This window comes from Falco naumanni, chromosome 15, assembly GCF_017639655.2.
Source record: "Falco naumanni isolate bFalNau1 chromosome 15, bFalNau1.pat, whole genome shotgun sequence".
Classification (NCBI taxonomy): Eukaryota; Metazoa; Chordata; class Aves; order Falconiformes; family Falconidae; genus Falco; species Falco naumanni.
In genome coordinates this window covers 7,268,438-7,289,484 of record NC_054068.1, presented here as the reverse complement: position 1 = coordinate 7,289,484, position 21,047 = coordinate 7,268,438, and the positions used below count along the sequence as shown (strand labels likewise).

The window sequence follows — 21,047 nt, the reverse complement described above, 5'->3', positions numbered from 1 at the left end:
TCATGCAATACAGATGTGATAGGAAAACTGTCAGACAAATGATCTCCATGATCCCACTGAATGCAATTCATGGAATGCTGGGTGCTGAATCCTAGCAGACAGCAACAGGAAGAGAACTAAAACCTACCTTTTCCTACAGTACTACTGCTAGATTAATATACTTTTCTGAACTACAAATATTGACTTAAATGATGTATTTTCTTGAGACCTGGCACATCTCTCCACTCATTCACCCATGGAGTATTTCAGCAGCTTCCTGGACCAGAAGTGAGTGTGTCGCTGAAGTTTCCCTTCTCATATGTTTACCAAAGATAGTATGGTCACAGTCTGTTTTACTACTCCCAGCAATACTTGCATGAAAGTTGGCTTTTGATGATGCATGAGTTTTTATTTGTAGCAGGAGGAGATAATTTAGGAGGTGTAATTCCTCAGGGGAACCTGTAAAGCAACGGGAGCAGCAGGGCAGAAAAAAGTTCAGGCTGCTTTTTCTAGACAGATACGCATGCCATTAGTGGGGGGTGAGCGAGCCGTGTAGGTCAGTGTCTCAAATAGTGCATGAAAATGTTACCCAAAGGAGTCAGCGCACTCCACTGCTTTTGTGAGGTTGCACTGCCACCTGGTGCAGTCCTCACGGATTACAGGCTCTGTCCAACAGTCCGCTGGGCTTTATTTGGCTTGTAACACCTGCCAAAGGACCTGACAACGGGAAGACGCTGCTACAAATGCTGACAGTTGGGTCTGGTTATATATATAGGTAGGAATATGTCAGCATACGGGTACGGGACCAAAAGCACTGAGGTGGGCCTGGGATGTGTGCTATGCCAGCTGAGTAATGCTAACAGACAGGGTCTTTTGCGTGTCACACCTGCAAAGTGGGCTGCCTGGACTCCAGCCGCCAGGACCTGTAGGTTGCTGTCGATTCACTGACCTGGGATGCTTCAGTCTTTGCAGCTGACGGTACTTATGTCGCCGGGTGACACAGGCTTGGCAATGGGGCCTGTGAAGCCGGGTGGGGGAAGCGGCCCGCAGCCTCCTGCGGTGGGTGCTCCCGGCAGCGAGGTACTCCCTTCCAGGCAGGCCTCCCTCATCGAGGAAAGCGACACAGAGGAGTTCTGACTAGCACGGTCACAATCGAGAGTCTCATCCCAGAGATCAGGAAGTGGCAACTAATGGTAAAAAGCTTAAAGAACAGTTCATTTTTCATTGCTTTCTGCCACCTTGCTGTGTATTCGTACCTGTCTCTGGAAACAGAGGGCTGGAAACACCTAGGGCTCCCAAAATCTGAGGTTCTTGTGCCATCCATGACGATGTCAACTCAATCCAGGGCCCCTTAGGGGTTTGTTAAAACTCAGTAACACCGCTACGACCCAACAGGGCTGAGGGCGCAGCCGCTGCTCAGCCGCTGCCCGAGGGCAGCGCCCCCGGCTCCCCCCTGCGCCCCGCGGCAGCGAACTACGCTTCCCATGGTGCCCCGGGGCGGGCGCGCCGCGCCATTGGTCAGCCCGGCCGGAAGGGGCGGTGTGGCGCGCGCCCGCTGGCTGGCGGCGGCGCGGGGCGCCCGTCCCAATGGCGGCGCTGAAGTACGCGGGGCTGGAGGACACGGACAGCGAGGAGGAGCTGCCGCCGGGCTGGGAGGAGCGCACCACCAAGGACGGCTGGGTTTACTACGCGAAGTAAGGGAGGGGGGCGAGTCCGCCCGCAGCCCTTCGCCCACCTGCCCCTTCGCCCTGGGGCGGCATCCGTGGGGCCGCCGGTGCTGCCCCTCAGCGCGGGGGCGGGGGGCAGGACCCGCCATTTCCCGCCCTTTCCCACAGGGGCCAGCTGCCGCCGTGAGGCGGCGGGGGCCGCAGCCGGGACCCGTTCCCCTGAGACTCGGTTTCCGCTTTCCTGACTCCTGGGAGCGCCGAGTGCGGGCTATCCTCGCCCCCCCCCCCCCCCCGCGGCGGCCTCCCGGTGCTGAGCCCCACCGGTGCCGGTGGGCGGCGGGAGCGGGACCGGGGCGGGGCGGGCTGCGCGGTGCTGAGCGCCGCCGGGCAGCAGCAGCCCCCTGCCCGCGTGGGAGCGATGCTGGAGCGGCTCCGAGAGCGAGTGGCACCAGCTGTTGCTTTTGCAGTACACATCGGGGGTCTGTGGGTGATACCCATAGGATGGGCAGTTGAGCCTCACACAATATCGGAGTTTTCTTAGTTTTCCTCCTTGTAGGAGTAGAGGGGAAACGGGTACAATAGAAGTTAAAAGCTATAAATACTTTCCCGCAGCTCATCGGTATACCACAGCTTCAACAAGCGATGAAAATTTGCATTTGGCACCATCTGGCTTCTGCCATTCTGAAAACGATTGCATCCTTGCAGGTTGCAAAAGGGGATGTACTGTAGGGCTAACTAACTTTTGGGGATATATATTTGTATCTTTTCTCTTCTGGTGGTTTCTGTAGCCATGCTGAACTGGGAATTCTGTTTCAGGGTGTTTAAAGCTGCAAGATTTAATCCCTTCCACAAAAAGGGGGGAAAGTATAGTGCATTCTCGCCAGTGGCAATTTGGCATCTTCCTCCCAAGTTCTGTTCTCCAAGCACTGGACAGAATGCTTTAGTTTAGCTGTGCTTGGTTTGTAAACACTGCAGGTTCTTTCTAGATGTTTTTCTTAAGTCAAGCGTTGGTATATTTCCTTTGACTTCAAAAGCTCACTCAGAAAGGGATTGCCTAGTGAAAGTAGCAAATTGACAAAACAAGATATTACAGAGTACTGTCTACACAAACATTTCAACAGCTGTGGTTTGTAACTGTTGTGAAACTTAACTGATTCAATTTAATGAATGACATGACAGTAGTAGGTCTTTACTAGCTGAAAGTCTTGCTCTCTGTGTCTAAAAAAATTTGATGTGAAGAGGTGTTACACTGCTGCTACCTTTAATATAAGCTTTATATCTACGATACCTCTGCATATTCTGGAAACTTGCTTTTAAACCTCATCAACAATATGAACTTTAAACTTAGATGGAATAGGGTTGCTTTGGTTTAAGACTTTTAAAGGCCTTTGTGATGAGTTAGGTGTGCACACAGTTAGTTGCCAGAGCTCAGCGTGTGTGTGTTTGTTTGTCAAGCTGTGGTAATTTGGTTATATATCTTACATCAGAGAGGAGTAACTGGGAATCTGGTGTCTTTAGTGTATGAGTGTCCTGAAGTTCAAGTGCTACTACAGGTCACAAAGATGTACTTACTGAGTCTTGGACCACCAGCTGTGATTCTTGTAATACGGTATGCTGTTGCTGTGGGCTAACTGCATGATTGTAAGAAGGAAAAGTTACTTGCTGTGTGTAAGTTGTTGTTGGTACTAGATCTGTAGTTTAGTGATTATTTGTTTATGTTATTCAAGAATGCTGTTAATCTTTATTTCCTACTTGGGCAGCTGTCGATTTGGGCACTTTCAAGTAATCCCTGCCTGACTCAATATAAAAACTTGGTTATTATTTTAAAATATTTAGTGGAAGATAAGATTTTAATATCCAACCTGATTTTGGCACTTTGGGTACATTAAGACATTTATGTGCACATCACTTTGCTTATTAGTCTGTAGCGCAGAAAACCTTGTCAGTGTATTAATTCTGTTACAGTGATTTAAATGAATAAAATCTCTGAATTAGAAGAAGAAATGTGGTACCATTTTCACCCACATTAAATAAATAGCCTGATAGTCTAGGCCTTTGGATAAACTTACCTGTCCAAAGCTGCAATTGCTCATGTAGAAATCCAAACTTATTTACCTTATAGCTTGCAAATCAATGTTACTAGACAGGAGTTTTAGAAAGATGCTTTTGCCATTTGAAAATTTCCTAATATTATTTCTACTAGTTTCTGATAAATTTTCTTGCTTCTTTCTTCCTTTTTCCTGCCAAGGATCACCATCTTTTTGAGACATTTTCTGAGTCTGTTGTTGTTATTCTTTAATGGCTTTTAGGTCTTCTTTCTTCTCATCTAAAGCAAGAAAACTTAGATTGGAAGTCAAATATTTATTTGAAATTTTGTAGACTCCTACGCTTTCTGGCTAGTTACTTTTCCTTCAGAACTGTGGCACTATGGAAGCCTGATAACTTCTAACAGCAGTTTTGACCTTTGTTAAACAAGGGACTGATGTGTTTCTTTCTCTGTGGAAGGCAAGCCATTTTCTGAACCGTCTTTTTAAAAAAATAAACTGCATGAAAACAAAAATTTTAGATTACAATACAAATTATTAAGCAATTTTTTAAAGTCTTAAACTTTTCTTTTCCTACAGCCACCTGGAAGAAAAAACACAGTGGGAACATCCTAAATCTGGGAAGAGGAAACGTGTTGCAGGAGGTTTGTTTTAAGTTTTTGTAATGAACTGAAATTGTTATAAACGTCAGTTAGAGTCTGTGCAGGAACTAGATTTCATTTTGACACTGATCACCTAGGGAAACTGAGCTTGCAAAATACAGCTGGTTTCAGTGGGGTTTTACCTATGTGATTGTGTCTCTGTAGGGTGATCATCTTGCAGTTTTATGGCTTTCCCATGTTGCTCTGTAAAGCCAAAGTACTAATTCCAAGGTGTAGGGATTGTTTTACTGTGGCTTGTAAAACATATAGTCAAAGGCTGGAATTCTCTGATTGGGTACTGATATCCTGGTGTCCATCAGATAATGTTTATAGCTGGATTATATTCTTCAAAGAATATATTTCATCAGAGAATATCCCTGGCACAGGAGGTAGTCCCATTAGTTTTCATTTTACTTGTTTTTCCTAACCCAGTTGAATTTTTGTGCCAGAACACAAGACAGCCAGTGTTGCAGAACACTTCAAAGGTATATGACTTCTTAAGGACCTTGGATCAATGCCTTAAATTGGATCTTCCCAGAAGATTCTCTGTGGTGTACCTAGGGTTACTATACTGTTGGCAAGCCATATTTCTTTTGGCATTGGTAATGAGACTATACTGGAATGTTTTCAGTGGATTTTGTGCTGATTGAATTATAAATTAATACTTTTTGGCCAGGATTAGAAACATGGGGAATGCTATCTGTCAAGTACTTCTGTAGGGTCTTTTATATAACGTCTTGTTTTGTAAAGATTTATCATTTCTGTTCTTTTATTTGTCCTTCCAACTTCATAGAATCATTTAGGTTTGAGTTAACGTATCCCATATCCACATGCACATTCTGATCTGCCAACTTTTGATATGTTACATGTTAACTCCTACATTTAATTCAGTGTTTTTACTGTTTATCAGGGATATATACAAAACTGTGCAGTATAGACATATATGTAATAGTAGGCATGGTTGCATTTTGCTGGCTTGTGCTATAAGATGAAATAATCTTTATAAAGAATTATTAGATTATCTTTATACTTAATATGGAGTCATTACAGTTGTACCAGATCTCCTATGTATTTTACTTTTATTAGAGTGCAGTTGTGTGTGATTAAGGAAGCAGTTCTTTCAAGTTCCGATGTTCAAGTGCAGTTTATCTACAGAAATAATGCAGAATTTTGCCACATGTGTCTGAGAAATCACTTAAACTTAAGTCTGAGTGTACTTAAATGCCTGAAAAAAGACAATGTTTTATATATTTCCTAGGTCTGCCGTATGGATGGGAGCAGGAGACTGATGAAAATGGACAAGTCTATTTTGTAGAGTAAGTATGTCAAAACGTGGAGGAGTAGGACAACTGTGTTTCATTTTGGGCAGTCTCTGAGTTATACTGTGACAATATCAGCTGGAAAGACAAAGAAATAAGTACAACCTCAGAATCCATATGCAGATATTACAGTTGTAGTGTCTAGCCACCCATTTGTTGTTTTCTGAATTCTTCTATGTGTACAGAAATATAAGCTTGGGTGGCAAATTGATGTGACTTATGTATCCACATCTAAAAATGTGAGCTGACCCTCAGGCAAAGTTTATGTAGGCTCATTTTGTTTGTATACCTTTGTGGATAAACTCTGTACATGTAACTTTAAAAACATATCCAGAATTTCGTGGCTGATTATGAATGTTGCAGTAGTGCTTTAAACATACAAGATGATAACGAAACTGCTGCAGCCCTGACTCACTTGCAGTGTAAAGCACAGAAAGAATATAGCACAGGGACTGAGCTAGCAAAAATTTTTAGAAAGGTGAGGGAGGAGGAAGTTCACAGAAGCAGAAAGAGATTTCTGGGAACATTTCCTTTTTCAGTGGCAGGGTCAAAGTGGGGTACTCACCTTAAACTGACTTGGCAGAATGACAAATATTCTCAGGCCAAAATAGTATGTGTAACCTCTCAGTCCTGAATACTGAACGTTGTTGCTTAGTGTCACTTTCTGATAATTGTCTGAAGAAAAAGAAAAGTTGGTTTTAGAAAGGTGAGCTTGACCCAAATTGTGCCATTTGCTGAGCTGATGTGGAGCTATTTGTTTTCAGTTGTTTCAGAAAAAAGTACTGAGCTATATTTCTTATTGGTGTATTGTTTCAAGGGAGTAGCGTAGGCCTCTTTTATAGAGCTCCTAAGAGAACATGATCTTCCCTAATATAATAAGGTTTTTCCTTTGGCAAAGTTCTGCTTTCTGTGTCAGGGGTTCACATGAAGTTCAGAATGGTGCTGTGAAGTATGTGAATACAATTATTAATGGATGCTGTCACAGTTGGAAGAATGTTTGATAAAAAAGTAACTGGGATCATTTTAATAAAACTGAGGAAAAAAAAATTGATTTTTGGGAATTTAAATAATCCACTGGAATTGTACACAGCAGTAATTGAAATAAATTTAAAATCTAAACCCAGAGTACAGAAGGTTCCAGGCAGTTGAATTTTTATGTTCTTTTACAGCCACATAAACAAAAGGACTACCTACCTTGACCCAAGACTGGCCTTTACAGTTGAAGATAATCCAGTAAAACCTACTACTAGACAAAAATATGATGGAAACAGTACTGCAATGGAAATACTCCAGGGTCGTGACTTGAGTGGGAAAGTGGTTGTAATCACAGGAGCAAATTCGGGTATAGGTAGGTTAACATTACACATAAGGTGAAATAGGCAATCTATCATACTGTCTATTAAACAATCTATCAAAGGCTACTTTGTTGTTTAAATATCTGTCTACTTTTGGTATTCAAACTTGGTTTGCATTATTTCCATATAAACCCTCTAGTTAGACTATTTAGGTTTGTATACTACTTTACTAAAAAGTGTGGTAAGTTGGGAGCTTAGATGAGAGCTGCAGGAAAGACATTAAGTTCTGAAACTATTGATTTTTGTCGAGAAAAATATTAATGGAGGCATTTTACATTATGTGAATATATAAAGGATGGCTGTGAAAAGGGTGGGAAGTTTCTTTTTATGGTCTTGGTGGCTAGGACAGGGAATAAAGTTTTTATCGCTGCAGGGGAGTTCAGATAAAGTATTCAGAAGAAGTTTCTAATGGCAGCAAGTGAACTCAGGTAAAGATTTTCTAAGGAAGCTGTGGAATTTTTATGTCTGAAGATACTTTCAAGTTAGCTTGGTGATAAACTTTTGTCAGAATGTCATGTTTGATGCTTCTTTAGGGCAAAAAAAATGTTTATGACCTTTTGATATCCCTGCTAGTTGTATTTTCTAACAGGTTTGTAAATCCTTTTAAACACTCAGCTTGTTTAGGTGTCTGTTACATAGTATTACTTCTGTAGGGTGTGAGTATGAGAGATTCTAATTAGCTGCTTTTGTTTCATTTTATAATGAAGCTTTGGTGCTTAGGGGCTTTGCCTTTCTTCTCAGAAGACAGGATTTCTTTGCCAACTTAATTTGCTAGGCTGTTTGAAGTTCCACTTGGCAACCTGCGCAGCCTATGTCTTTTTCTGTGGCTTAAATGTGTGGAGGAGCCACAAATATTAAGACGCTGGTGTGGTTTGGTGTTGATTTAAACTTTTTTGGTAAGTGAGAGGGTCTACCTAAATCCTAGATAACGGCTAGTCTTTTGGTCCTTTCTGTGGTTTGCGTTTTTCTTTATGGTGGGATTAGATCAATATTGAGAGTCCTTATGCAAATTATTTAGTTTTTTTTTTTTAATGCAGGATCTTGACACAAACACATTTATAAGGGCACTGGAAAACCTCAGAGTCATTCTGGAAAACGGGTTAATAGCAGGACTTATCACTCTGAATTCTGTTGGTTATTACCCCTTAAATAATTAAGGGAGTGTTATCCCACAGGAGTCAGATGAAGAATTTAGAGCTTTGTGGCTTGCAATTTAGGCATTAACAACACTTGTCCTGCTGTCGTCGTGTGATACGCTTCTACAGATTAGTATTGCAGTTAGGGCAGCAAGTGTTGTACTTACCTGTCTCTGAGGAATTTGTAGTTTCAAGTGAGGTTTGTATTCCAGATTCTTGGTGCAGCATGTCTTCACATTGCATCCAGCAGTAGAGTTTGCTTTGTATGCAACCGCGCAGTCTCAGAACACTTAAGAATTACCGGGACTCAAATGATTTGATTCTTATTTTTTTAACGATGATGGCGGGGGTTGGAACATGATCATCATTAAGGTTCCTTCTAGCCCAAGCCATTCTATGATTCTATGATTTTCTTTTGGCAGGAGAAGAGCTACCATTCAGAGTTGCTGAATGAGCTGAAAGTGTTTCTTATATGACAAAAGATTAATCCAAGGTATAGGATGATTTTGTCAGGATTTTTTTACTGTTTCTCCCTTGCTTTATACTCTGCATTCATCACAAGTAAGTGAGTGTATCTTTGCACCAGGTGGTCTTTGCTTGTGATGTACGTGGGCAGATTATATGTACACACATATACTTCCTTGATTTCTGTTAGTAGGTGAGGGAAGGATATCACTCCTGGTCAGAAGCATAACAAGAAGAGTGGAAGCATTAGTGAAATGAGCCTTGGGTTTGTGCTGCTATACGAGGTTAGGATATAAGAAATCCAGAAGTATGAAAATGATGTAGCAAGTAGGTGATTAAGGTGGTGTTATGGCCTATATAACTCAAAACTCTTGCATACCGTGTTGCGTTTAGTATAGCTATAGTCCTGGATTCTGGGTCTGATACTGCTTACCAGTTGCAGTGGAGCATGGATTGCTTACCAGTTGCAGTGGAGCATGGATTAAGGAGAAAGCAGTTACAGGGTTTACGCTGCTTATGTAATCCATGTTCTTTTCTCCTAGCTCTAAGGGCTTCTGAGAGGACATAATCTGAGCTGATTTTGTGTTGGTTATGACTTGTGATTGACCTGTTGGATGGAGAAAAATGAGGTTCAAACTCCTCAGTGTTAAGGAAACGCTCCACATTTGAGGTTGGCTAATAATGTTCTTGTCTAATTAATTTGGACATAATTGGCAGAACTTGAAGTTTTTGAAACTGTTGTCTGAGTTTTTAAAATGTATCAGTCTTAGCTTAACTCCTAACCACACTTTATGACTCTTGGCAAACTCCTTTGAATGTGTCAGTGTCATGTAATGGATTGCAATGTAGAGATTCCTTGGAGCTTTAATATGTCTACACAATTCTTTGGGTCTCTGTGTGGAAATACTAATTAGCTAGCTCAAGTGGAATCTTACCAGTTTTGGAGTTTATTTACCAGTTATTTTAGGATTTCCGTGCTGTGCTCCACTTTGTGTTGTAGATACTCCTTTTAAACTTTATGTGTTTTGGGACTAGTATTTCTCTCACTGAGTATTTTGAGGAGTAAACTATTGCTGTGTTTTCAGAAGACTGACATGCTTTCTTTAAGATGTAAGTCTAAATATTTCCAGGGAAATACTGCTGTCCATTAAGTGACTGAAAAAGACTGTATTAATTGTTGAGCATTTGTACTTAATAATATAAGGAGAAAAAAAATAATCGCTCAACCCTTTCATTGTCAAAATTAGTTTCAGTGGTATATTTACAACTAACATTATGGTATCTCTACATTTGTTGAGAAATTCTTGATTTCAGGGTGGGTAGAACAAAGATCAAGGTGTAAGCTAGTAGAGTGCAGGCTATCAAAATGCAGAAAAATGCTTTTTCAATTACTGCATCACTGGATGCTCAAGATAAACTTTAGAAAATGCTGAGAATCCCTTGAAAGATGGATGAACATAGAAATGTTGGGTTTTTTTTAATTATTCATCCATATACACTGCTTTAAGAGAACAAAAGTTTAAAAACAGATCAACAAAGATGGAATGTGAAGTTTGTTCTCTTTATTTGTGAATCTAATACAAAGAATTTAACATAGCTTGCCAGGAACATTTATTTTTCTTATAGTTGAAAAATCTCTTCAGCTTCTGAAAAATAGAGTGAGTTAATTACTAAGGGAATACTTTGGATGACTTCAACAGTGGTAGAGTTTTAGTGCTATTGCACGTACTGGCTTCTCGAGTGTTACTTCAATGCCATTAACTTCTCTGAATATGTCTGTAAAAAACCCCTGTTTGCCCTGTGGTGGTTTGTTTTATTACTGATTAGGAATATGGACTGTAAGAATTTCTGAGATTCCATACCCATTTTCTTAACCTAGTCTTTAAAATTGCTGTCAAAAGTTTTGGGGAAAAAAAGTACTAAAAAAAAAAATAAATTTATAAAACACTTCCTTAGTTTTCATTAGCAACTTGCCAGAGGTTAAATAATTACTCTGTTCTTACAATATAAAGATATCATGGAAGATCGAGTTATTAGTAAAATTTTTTGTTTGTTTGTTTTGGAAGCTTTTTCTTCTGCCAGTGCAGTCCAATTCTTTAGATTTTTTTTTCTGATATATTTTTTTAAGGTTAATCAGAATTTTAGTCTGACTATCACATTAGAAGTTGAGGTAACTTTTGGTCACAGTGAAGTTGGTACAGTAAAAAGAAGACTGAGTTACTGAACAGTTTAGCTGGTTTGTGTCAGTCCTCCTGGTTTTAATTACTGTTATATGTACATTTAATTATGAGTAGTGTAAATTGTCAGTTTGTTCTCTTAAAGTAAGACTTATTCCACTGTGAGGAATTGAAGATAGTGTGCAGTTTGTGTGCATTGTTTTTCTGTTTTAAAGGTCTTAGCATCAGTTAAGTTACACAGAAAATACTTCCCTAGCATGCTTCTTGTATGAATAAAAGTCATACTTTCTAATTTTTCCACTAGAGGGCTGTGTTGCTCTTTGAAAATACTAAACAAAAGAGACCTGGTGCTTTTTCCTGTTTTTAGTAAATGCTCCTGTAATTTTGTTGTTTGTGTTCTTAATTATGAGGGCTAGAATTTGAAATTGTAAAAAGCATGTCATCTGTTCATCTAGGTTTAATTTTGTGAGGAGATGTGGTATTTGCAACTGCATGTGTAAGCAATCTCCTGAAATTAAACAAATTTTTTAAAAATAGTAATAATTGGATTTAGTATTGAAGAGACAGTTGTGTAGCTGATGAAATTTTCTATGATTTGTATAAATATTGCTAGCTGGTTTAGGATTCTTATAGCTGTATGACCTTGAAACTGCAATGTGTTCTGTTTTCCGTATCAGGTGCAGTTGTATCTAACCTATTGTGACTGCTAGAGTATGCATGAGTAGTGAAATGTAAGTAGTATTGCAGTATATTATGGAAGGGCAAAATATGTATGTTCTGTGCAGTCAGGCAGATTCCACAAAGTAGACTTTTTCTCAATGCATTTCCAAGATTTCATCACAGAACTGTATTGATAACAACCAAACCACTGCACAAACAGCAATTCTAATTTTTCTGCCATATGAAGGTCAGAAGAAATCTGTTAATTGCTTTTGTGAGGGGTGCCCAGAACAAGCAGCTTCGTTTTTTTTTTCCAAATACTGAAGAAAATCCAGAAGCTTTGGCTATAATGTAGCTTGCTATATTGCTTTTCTTGATTATGTTTTACCAGAGTAAAGAATATAACTTTATAATTGTGGGAATGTTTTATATTAACCAACAATTATTTTGAAGAAATAATGTTTGGTTAAATGGAATTCTCTTTCTTTTTTTTTTTTTTTTTTTTTTCCTGGCACTTTTACTGCTTTGCTATGAAGAGGTCTTGGGAGAAAAGTTGGGTATGAGGTACTATTAATCAGTACTTAAAAGATGAGTCACTGCTCCAGTGAGCTTTCAGTCTGCATATACTTCTGGTGTGAGAAGTTACTGTATTTCTTTTATTTCTTGTATAGAACCTCAGTACTAGCAGCTTTTGTCATACTGATGCAGAAGGTTGGGAAATGTGCTTATAATTTATCACAGTTAAACGTCTGCTTTACGATTTAAAAAGTTGTTCTGAGTAACTGGCCCTTTAATTTATAAATGATAAACCAAAACTTTCCTGCTTTATTCCTCTCTCTCTTAGCTTTTATTCTTCTGATGTCTATTGGTGTATTATGTTTTAGGTGTGGAAAGACAGTAATAAAAAATGGTTATTGCAAAACTTGTGCAAGTTAGGTTATAGCATATCGCTTACGTTTTTAAACTCTGAGTCTGATTAAGTTACAACTAAAAATAATCAGTAAATTTAGCAGAAGATGGCATGCTTTATTAAAATGATTTTACAAACCAAGGAAATGCAGAGCAACCTACTTTAATTTTTTTCTTCTAACTACTAAAATACAGTTAGAAGCTATATTCTTTCATTCTTTCTTTTTGAGTTGATTTATGCTACACCTATGGCTGATTTTTACCCCCTTAAACACATGTAGCCAGTAACTGAGGATCAGGCATATGAAATCAGGGGAAGAGCCTTAAAGTTAAACTCTGTTTTGAGCTCAAAACAATTAGAATAGAGCTTATGCAGCTTTTGACATGCATTGCGTATTTAATGAGCTGTATTCCCAGTATCAAATGTCACAGTTAATTGCAGCGAGGGTTTATATATATACACAATCATAACTGAACATTGTGAAACTGTAGAAGGTAACATTTTGACAGTGGGTAACTTGGTAATTTACTTAGTATTAATCATCATGGTAACATGTAGATGATTAGATTTTGTTCACACATGGTGGTGCTTTTGTGATAAATACAAATTACATAGCCGTGCAGTTTATCATGTGCATTTCACTGTATCACCTGCACCTCATTCAGAAATCTCTCTCATATGGGACATTATTTGAACACTTTCCATCTGTGAGCAATGTAGAACGGCTACCCTTCTTTAAATTATTTTATTCCCGAAATAATTCCCAGTTTTCTGTCTCCCTTACTGGAAAAAATACAAGTTTCAGTGGTCTGGGATGTGGGATTTGCTGTGTTAATTCTGGGACCAGTAACATCTAAGATCTTAGACAGTCAGGGTGGAAACAGAACTTTAAACTATTGGAAAACTAGGAATCTCTCTTTTCAGTAAGCATATAGTGCTTATATTAATTCAGAAGGTCCCAAGATATTTTTCTTGTGTAATCGTTTTATTGTATTAAAAAAGTTATTTTTGGTAACTTTTGGTTTTTTTCTGTTTATCAAAGGAGTATAAAAAAATAAGTAAACCTGTACATAAACAATACAATACACATGGCCAGACTGTGCTTTGGCTACTTGCTTTTGTCCTTCATCCTGGCAGAAGCTAATGAAAGTTTGTTTTAGTGGGTAAGTGACATATTGCACAGCCTCAGAATTTCTGAATTCCTGATTTCTGAGCTGTTGTTTTTGTATGTTGTGTGGTAGTGCTTGAGCACTTCTTGTATCAGTATTGTTCTGAATCTTTCCTGTAGTTAAAAAGCAGAACCTATGTTCAGAGCCTTGGTAGAGGCAGGTGTAGTTCAGCTTTGCTGCATTTCTTATGCCAGTTGAGTAATAGCCATTACTCAATTAGCTGTTTAAGCTACTACCTGTAAGAGGAGCGAAATTAGACTTTTAAAGCTTATCTAAATTTCTTGTGAGACCATCTCTAATAGAGAAGTCTCCAATAGATGCTGGCTAGCTTTCATCACTATACCCTAAATCTTTTGGCAATGGAGAGATAAGAAAAGTATGATGAAAAAGAACACCTTTACTTCTTAAGGAATCAAAAATGGACTGCTTTGTACCTGCAGAGAAGAGAATTTTGTGAATATGGGGAACAATTCTAGCTGAAGAAGTTACTGACATTATTTGTGGGCAACGTAGCATTTTTACTGAGGCTAGCTTTATCGGCCTTCACAAAGAAGGTAACATTTGCTGAATCCTAATTAGACCAGTGAATGGTCTCATTTAAGTCAAACTCGGATCATATGGGAGGAATAAAAGAGACCCTTACAAATACCATTGAGGACCCTCATTTTAATAGTATTAGTCTGACTGTCTTAAATATGTTCATTGTCTTTCGCTGTATTGCGTGGAGTTTGGTGGTCTAAGCCTGCAGATGTTTGTCTGAATATTCTGCTAGATTGCAAATTTCCCTTGAAAAAAGTGCACATTTTTCTTTGAAAGCATGAAGTTTATATTCTAATTTCTCTTGTCTGTTTCCAGATGAAATAGCATTTAAAGGTGATAAAACTGGCAGGACTTCTACAAAGGAACTGTTCAATATACTCCTCTGTTTCAGATGCACTTTATGATTTCTTGTATGATTTTGGAATTTTTCTCATGTTGTAACACCTGAATTTTGTCAGCGTTATAAAAATCAGCCTGTTTTTGTTTGATAGTTTGTTTTTGGGAAGAAAAATCTTTAAGAGAAAATTAATGTGTCTGGTTTTGGTCTGTATTGTTATTTTTCTCAATGCAATTCATATGTTTTCTTGAAGATTTCTAAGTGTAAACTTTTTTCTGTGTTTTATTACGATGAGTAAACAGCAGGGTGTTTGCTTTCCAGGAATTGTCTATTACTCGCATCCCTTTTTCTTAGAAGAGCAGAATAAAGGGATGTGGCGTGGGTGAGCAAGCTTGTGGCAATGCTTCTTGATTGGTCTTTTCCTACTATCTAGATATTTTCCTCAATTTAGTGGTAAGAGTGTGTTGTTTGAATCAAAATTAGTGTTCATAAATGCATGAATTCCTATGGATTAATAAGGTGAAACTTCTGCCTGTTTTTATTAGGAATTTCTGTACGTGACTATATTGTAGCTCAATGGTGCAGAGAACGGAAATACTGGTGTTTTGCGAAGGAGATGCATCTTATGTTCTTGCTAAACCAGCATAACTTGTGGTAAAGACTGTTGCAGCCTTTGCACTGTTGTATGTTTTCATGCTGGAAGTGTTTCACATGTGGAGAACTGAAGTGAGTATTATTTATGGAGGTTTGGGTTCAAAGCTTATTGTGAGGCAGACAGAGAGATCAGCAATATATAACCTTGGATTATTTTTCTTGGCCAAGTCCTCGCTGTCCCTGAGATTGGTTTAATGGGATAGTTTTGTATTTATTGAGCTTTTAAAATCATGAAGGAGTTGTTCCATTTTTTTTTTTTTTGTGTGTGTGATTTCTAGGCTTCATGTATCACAGATTTCGCTACTATAAGCAGCACAGTATATTATCAAAAAAGCCCAGCTGGCCTGGGTGCAGCCAGTGTGTATATGCTTTGCCCTGGAAGAATAAAATAACCTCTCATGAGAAAAAAAAGTTACTCAATAAAAACATCGGTTTGCAGATGTAACTTTTACAGCAGGGTCTTCTGCCAGCACAGTTGTGCTGTTTAGGGACTGTTTTCTTGCCAACTTTTGCCAGCAAAATAGTGGCAATGAAGATTTGGTTTTGAGCCCTTTTAAACTGTGGTTGGGTGAGGAGGGAGAGACAGGGGGAAAATAATAATCCTTCAGCCTAATACAGTTTGGTATATGCAGCTACATATTTCAGTTTCGTGTTGTTACTCTTGCTTGACAGACATTCATTCTCTTGAGGAAAAAATGCTTGCTTAATGAAGAATTCATGGGAAAGTAATGCCGAAAAATTAAAGGCTGAATTTTTAAAGTCCTGTGATCCATGTGCTGTGGACCAAACTTGGCATGCATTATCTTAAACCTACATGAGTAGCCCTACCATAAAAATATGGGTGTCTGTATAGTAGCTTTGTTGTTTGCTTTGTACTTCAACACTTAAACACACCTTAAAAAACAATCTTAACACTTCACTCAGTTTTTTCCAGGTAATTTTGTTGTGGAAGTCCAAAGCTTTGTAGCAGGCATGAATTTTGTCATACCAGCGTCTTTGGGGAGTGGGAGTACAGTGCTTTTCCAGGAGAGCCTGGATCGTGCAGGAAGTGTATTTTTGGCCAGAGTGCATTAGCTGGGTAATTGGTGTAGAAAAGCACAATTTATAGAGTGGAAACGTGCCTGTGGGGTAGAACTTGTAGCTCGTTCTGTTGTGGGATGTTAGTAGCTGTCACTCAGGGATTAGTACTGATATATTTTGAACAATTAAAAAACTACTAAAAGCTATTATTTTCAGACTTTGAATAATGTTAATAGGAGAGGGTTCTCCTTAATTTACAGTGCTGTATTATGAAAATTTATGGTAGGTCATAGTGATTGAATTTTCCATGAGTGCCATTACTCAGTTTTAACTCTGGCTTAATATTTTGGAATACCAACATTGCTCTGTTTTACGTAAAGCTCCAACTGTCTTGTTACATACTGTAAATATTACAAAGTCCTCTTGGATTTCTGTAATTTATTTTTCTTATTGAGTAAGCTGAAAATGGTGTCAGATGTTCATACTGCTTTTTCATGTCCGTTTTGATGAATCTATTTATTACTTCTGTAATGAGTAGTACACATGGTTGGTTAACCAAGTTATTGAACTTCATCAACCTTGGCTGAAATTCACAATGCACGTGAAACTTGTTGTAACATGTAAGAAATTACATCTGGGCTAAAAGGTTCAATAATGATTACTGCTTGTAATGGAATCTTTTTACAAAGGATGGGATTCAGCTGTATGCCTGTGTTGTACTTTCTAGTACTTCTTTTACAGGGGAATAACGTATTTGCACAGCAGCAGCCTTCATATGTGGTACTTTTTGTCTGTTATCTAAGAGTTAAAAAGACTTTTCAATGAGCTGCAACATAACTTGATTGCTTTTCTGTCTTTAGAAATATTTAATTTCACAAAGGTTTTTCTCATTATTTTATGCCTATTTCATAGTTCAGAGATGAAAAGACCCTTTACATGATTCAGTCTATTTTGCTGGAAAGCAGAACTTGCTCTCTGTACCATGTTCTGTCTTCATGTTTTGAAAGCTAATTGTACTGCAAGAGTTTGAATGGTTTCAGCTGTACTTTTGTATTTTTTTGGAGTGCTTCTTACATGGTGAGAACAGAAGAGGTTGATAAATGCATATTGTTTTCTAATGACAGCATCTTCTGAGACATCTAGACTTTTCTAGATGCTGTCAACTCTAGCTACAGCTAAAGATGTACGTTAACAGACATGGTATTTTTGGCTTATCAGCAGAAAATTTCTTAGTGATTATACCTATGCTAAGCAGTAGGGTCACAAGAAGAAAGGATTTCAGTGTCTGGTGTCCCTTTTAAACTCATGATGCTTGATTGTGTCAGATATTTATAAGGTTTTGAAACTCAAGTCTAAAAGAGTAAATCCTTACCAAGAAGGAAGTGAAAGGAGGCAGGTAAGAATTTGGGAAGATAAGATCAAAATCCTCACCTGATTTACAGAAGTCTTGCTACTGACTTCGGAATTAGTGAGGCCAGAATTTTGCCTGAATTATAGAATAGGAATAGTACTGTGAGAAAGAAATAGATTTTTTCATTTGTCCTAAAGTCTACGATACGCAAACCTTTCTAAAAGATGTGTGACTTAAGAAAATAAATACATGAAATGTCACATTCTTTTAATAATTCTCAAGGGAAGACCATTAAGAGCAGAAGTAGTTTTATCTCTTGTGATTTTTTTAAAATTATGATATTTGTGGTTTTTAGCCCTGTTATTGACCACACACTAAGTCTTAAGCCTTCCTGTTTTTATTTTTCTTCTGTGAGAAAGATTTATTTTTTTGTTATTGTTTCTTTACCTTTTTCCATTTTTTTCTGTAGGCTTTTCTTTTTAATATGTGAGACCTTTGTAGCCTTCTGTTCAGCTATATAATCTCATTTTTTCCATTCCTGTAACATCTCTTGGGTTTTGATTTCTTGCTGTACTTTTACATGGTGGCTTTTAGTACTTTATCTGTTGCTTCAGAAAGCTTGGTACAAACCGGCTGTGTTCAAATCTGAATAGTTCTGTAGTAATACACTTTGTTTCCTCTACTTCATTTAAGTATAGTTACCTTGGTCACTGTTTCCAAGTTCGTGTTCTTAGAGTCTCCTTTATACTAAAAAATTAGTGAAGTTAGGTTTTCTGGTTGTTGTCATACTTTCTTGATAGTAATAATATCTTTGTGAGCAAGGAACTGTCACAGTTCAGTTCTGGATATATTGATTTAAATCTTTTGTATGCACTGTGACTTGAGATTCAGAAAAATGTGTTGCTTAGAATTTTTTTTATTTTTTCCAGGTTATGTTAACTTTGTAGGAGATACATTTCTTGCCTTCTTGTTTATTTTTTATCTCCAAGCAGCTTTATCAGAACATTCTCTGATTTTTGTCTCCTTTATTTTTGGTATCTTAACTCAATTTCATAAAACTTGTGTAATTTTCCTTTTGTGATGATTAGTCAAAAAGCTGCCTTTGTGAAAAAAAATCACTGTTTTAAAACTTTTTGAGGAGGATCTGTCATTCTCTTCTAACACAAATCAAATTAAAGAAAACATTATATTGTGTATTCAGAGCTCCACGAACTGTGAGAGGTTCTGGATTTGTTCCTCTTCTGCCATTGGCAAGCATGAGCAGCATTTCTTGCTGCTATATATTTCTGTGTTACAGACATTACCTCTGCTACCTAAGATTTTGCAAAATATGTCACGAGTCTTATTTTGCTCATGGGGCAATATATGGCTGCAGTAACAGACCTAAGTTTACAGATTATTCTGTGATTATACAGATTTTTCTGTCACAGGATAAAAAGTATGCTGCTCTGAAAGCTATTTTAATTCTTTAGCAAGAGTAATTAAGATATATTAAGAGCAGATAATACGGCAACTAGAAATAATAAAGTTTTTCCTAAAAGCACTGTATTTGTTTGGGTCTGTGTCCAGCTGTGAGCAGCTGCTGAGGGTATAACTCTTATTCTTTGTTGAAGGATTTTTAACTCTGAAGGTAAATTTGGACTACCCTGTGTCTTGCTAGGATAGGCTATGAAGAGTGCATAAAAAAGTGTGTGACCTACTTGGCAGCACACTTTTGGCATCTTGAGTGAATGAAGATTGGGATCTGTGAGAAGATATCTTACTCTGTTTCTGAATCTAATCTGTGATCAAAGGAATAGAGAACTAGACTTCCTGATTCTGTTTTCCTATCTGGTACTTTAAATGCTTCTCTCTTGCAAAACAAAAAGTTATGTTTCTAGAATGTAAGGCAGAGATATGCTTTGTGATGGTATATGATGTAATTCGATGAATAAATGTCACTTGCTAGACATACACACACGAAGATTTTGTCGTTTAGCTGGGGAACTTGTGGACAAGGCAGACTGAATAGGAGGTCAGGAGTTGTACAGCCTGACTTCTGTGTGATCTTGAGTGAACTATTGAGTGCTAGGTTCTGACAACCAGTAGAAGGTTTTTTTACCTAATTCACGGTACTGTTGCAAATTGTGACTGAAAGTCTTAGAGTACAATGTCGTCACAAACCCAGTAGGTTTTAGAAAATGTTTTGTATGCTTGTTCACCTGGCAGCTTTTCTTATTTTACAGATCTAAAGTTTTGTAGACATATGTGTTTTTGGATTTAACATCCTCTTTCCTGAACTGGCAAGGCCTACCTTGTTGGAAGGTGAAAAAAATTAGTATAGAACGGGCAGCTGTAGGTGGTCATTTGCTTTAGAAGGTTGTTGTCATTGAGCTCTTGTGTGGGTTGCTGGTGTTCCAGCTGTTAGAAGGTAGACCATTAAATGTAATCTAAAAATATATATATATGTATATTAGTTTTCTTGTGGGAAGATGTGTGTTATGTTTTTGTGCCCTTCTTAAAAGTGTGGCAGAAAGGTCTTTTTTTGTTGTTGTTGCCGCCCATGGCCTTATGTTATAATTTAATGACTTCTAATTCTTGCTTGTTTTCCATTCTTCTTGCTTTTGTGTGTAGACACTTTTTGTTAATACTGTTCTTATTCTTCATCTTTTGTTTCAGAACTCCATCTCCTGCCTTACTTTGTATGTCGGAACCACATGATGGATCATTTGAGTTACATAACAGCTTCCCATCTCCCTCTTTCCTTCGTAGTTTAAAGTACACCCAAAAGGTTTGCCAGTTTTGAACCTTGGGAGGTTGGTACCCATCCTGAATACAATCAAATAAAAAAAAATCTAGAATTTAAGGAGGTAATCCAGGACTGTATCAATTCCCAAACCTCCATGTCTTGGTATCTTGCTCTCTGCTAGCTAGCTCTTATCTGCTGTTTTATTTGCTTGCACTAGAAAGAACAATGAACTGCATCTTCCCTGTATTGAGTTCTTTTCACAGGATCCCAAAATGACTCTTGTGTTAAAAACTTCCCCTGCTGCCTAACTAAACAAATTGTCTTATCTCATGTTGCCCAAAGACACAGATGGGTAGCGACTGCCAGAAATCAAGTCAAGTTGTTCTAATTTTCGGTCTGCTCATCTATTCCTTTGTGAGCTCTTTAGAACAGGACCTAGTTGTGTATGTTTGATTCTCTAAGACATCTTTTTTTGTAATCCAAATTGTGAGCTGTTTAGGACAGAATCTTGTTTTATTATTTATCTGTAAAATCTCTAATATACATTTTAAAATATTTCACTGTTTGTGTAACTGGTGTAAATAAATATCAAGTTTGTTTTAAGAAAAAAATTGGTCCAATTTATGTTGTAGTACTTCCTTGGTATCTTTACACAACACTGAGTATTTCTCATGGAATAATTTACAGATTAAAGCTTGGAGGATCTAGCACTTTAGCTGACAGCACAGTATGTCTTTTAATTATTCTACCTTGGATGAAGTATTCCTCTTTATTAAATTTATTTCTTTTATTAACACTGTACTGTTGTACTTGCCAAAAGGAGTTTCAAAACATGCAACTGATTTTTTTTTTTTGTTATGTTTAATTAGGGCTCAGCTCAGCAGTACAGAAACC

General features: G+C 38.0%; 1 protein-coding gene across 1 annotated transcript in view; it reads left to right on the top strand.

The window, feature by feature from the left end:
• The first annotated feature begins 1,526 nt into the window (after positions 1–1,526).
• Positions 1,527–21,047, top strand: part of WWOX (WW domain containing oxidoreductase) — a 531,430-nt gene continuing 511,909 nt past the window's right edge. The window contains exons 1-4 of the mRNA XM_040615101.1: positions 1,527–1,673; positions 4,271–4,335; positions 5,591–5,648; positions 6,821–6,999. Of these exons, the coding sequence (XP_040471035.1) occupies positions 1,567–1,673; positions 4,271–4,335; positions 5,591–5,648; positions 6,821–6,999 (409 nt within the window). The 5' untranslated portion in view covers positions 1,527–1,566. The remainder of the gene's footprint in view (positions 1,674–4,270; positions 4,336–5,590; positions 5,649–6,820; positions 7,000–21,047) is intronic.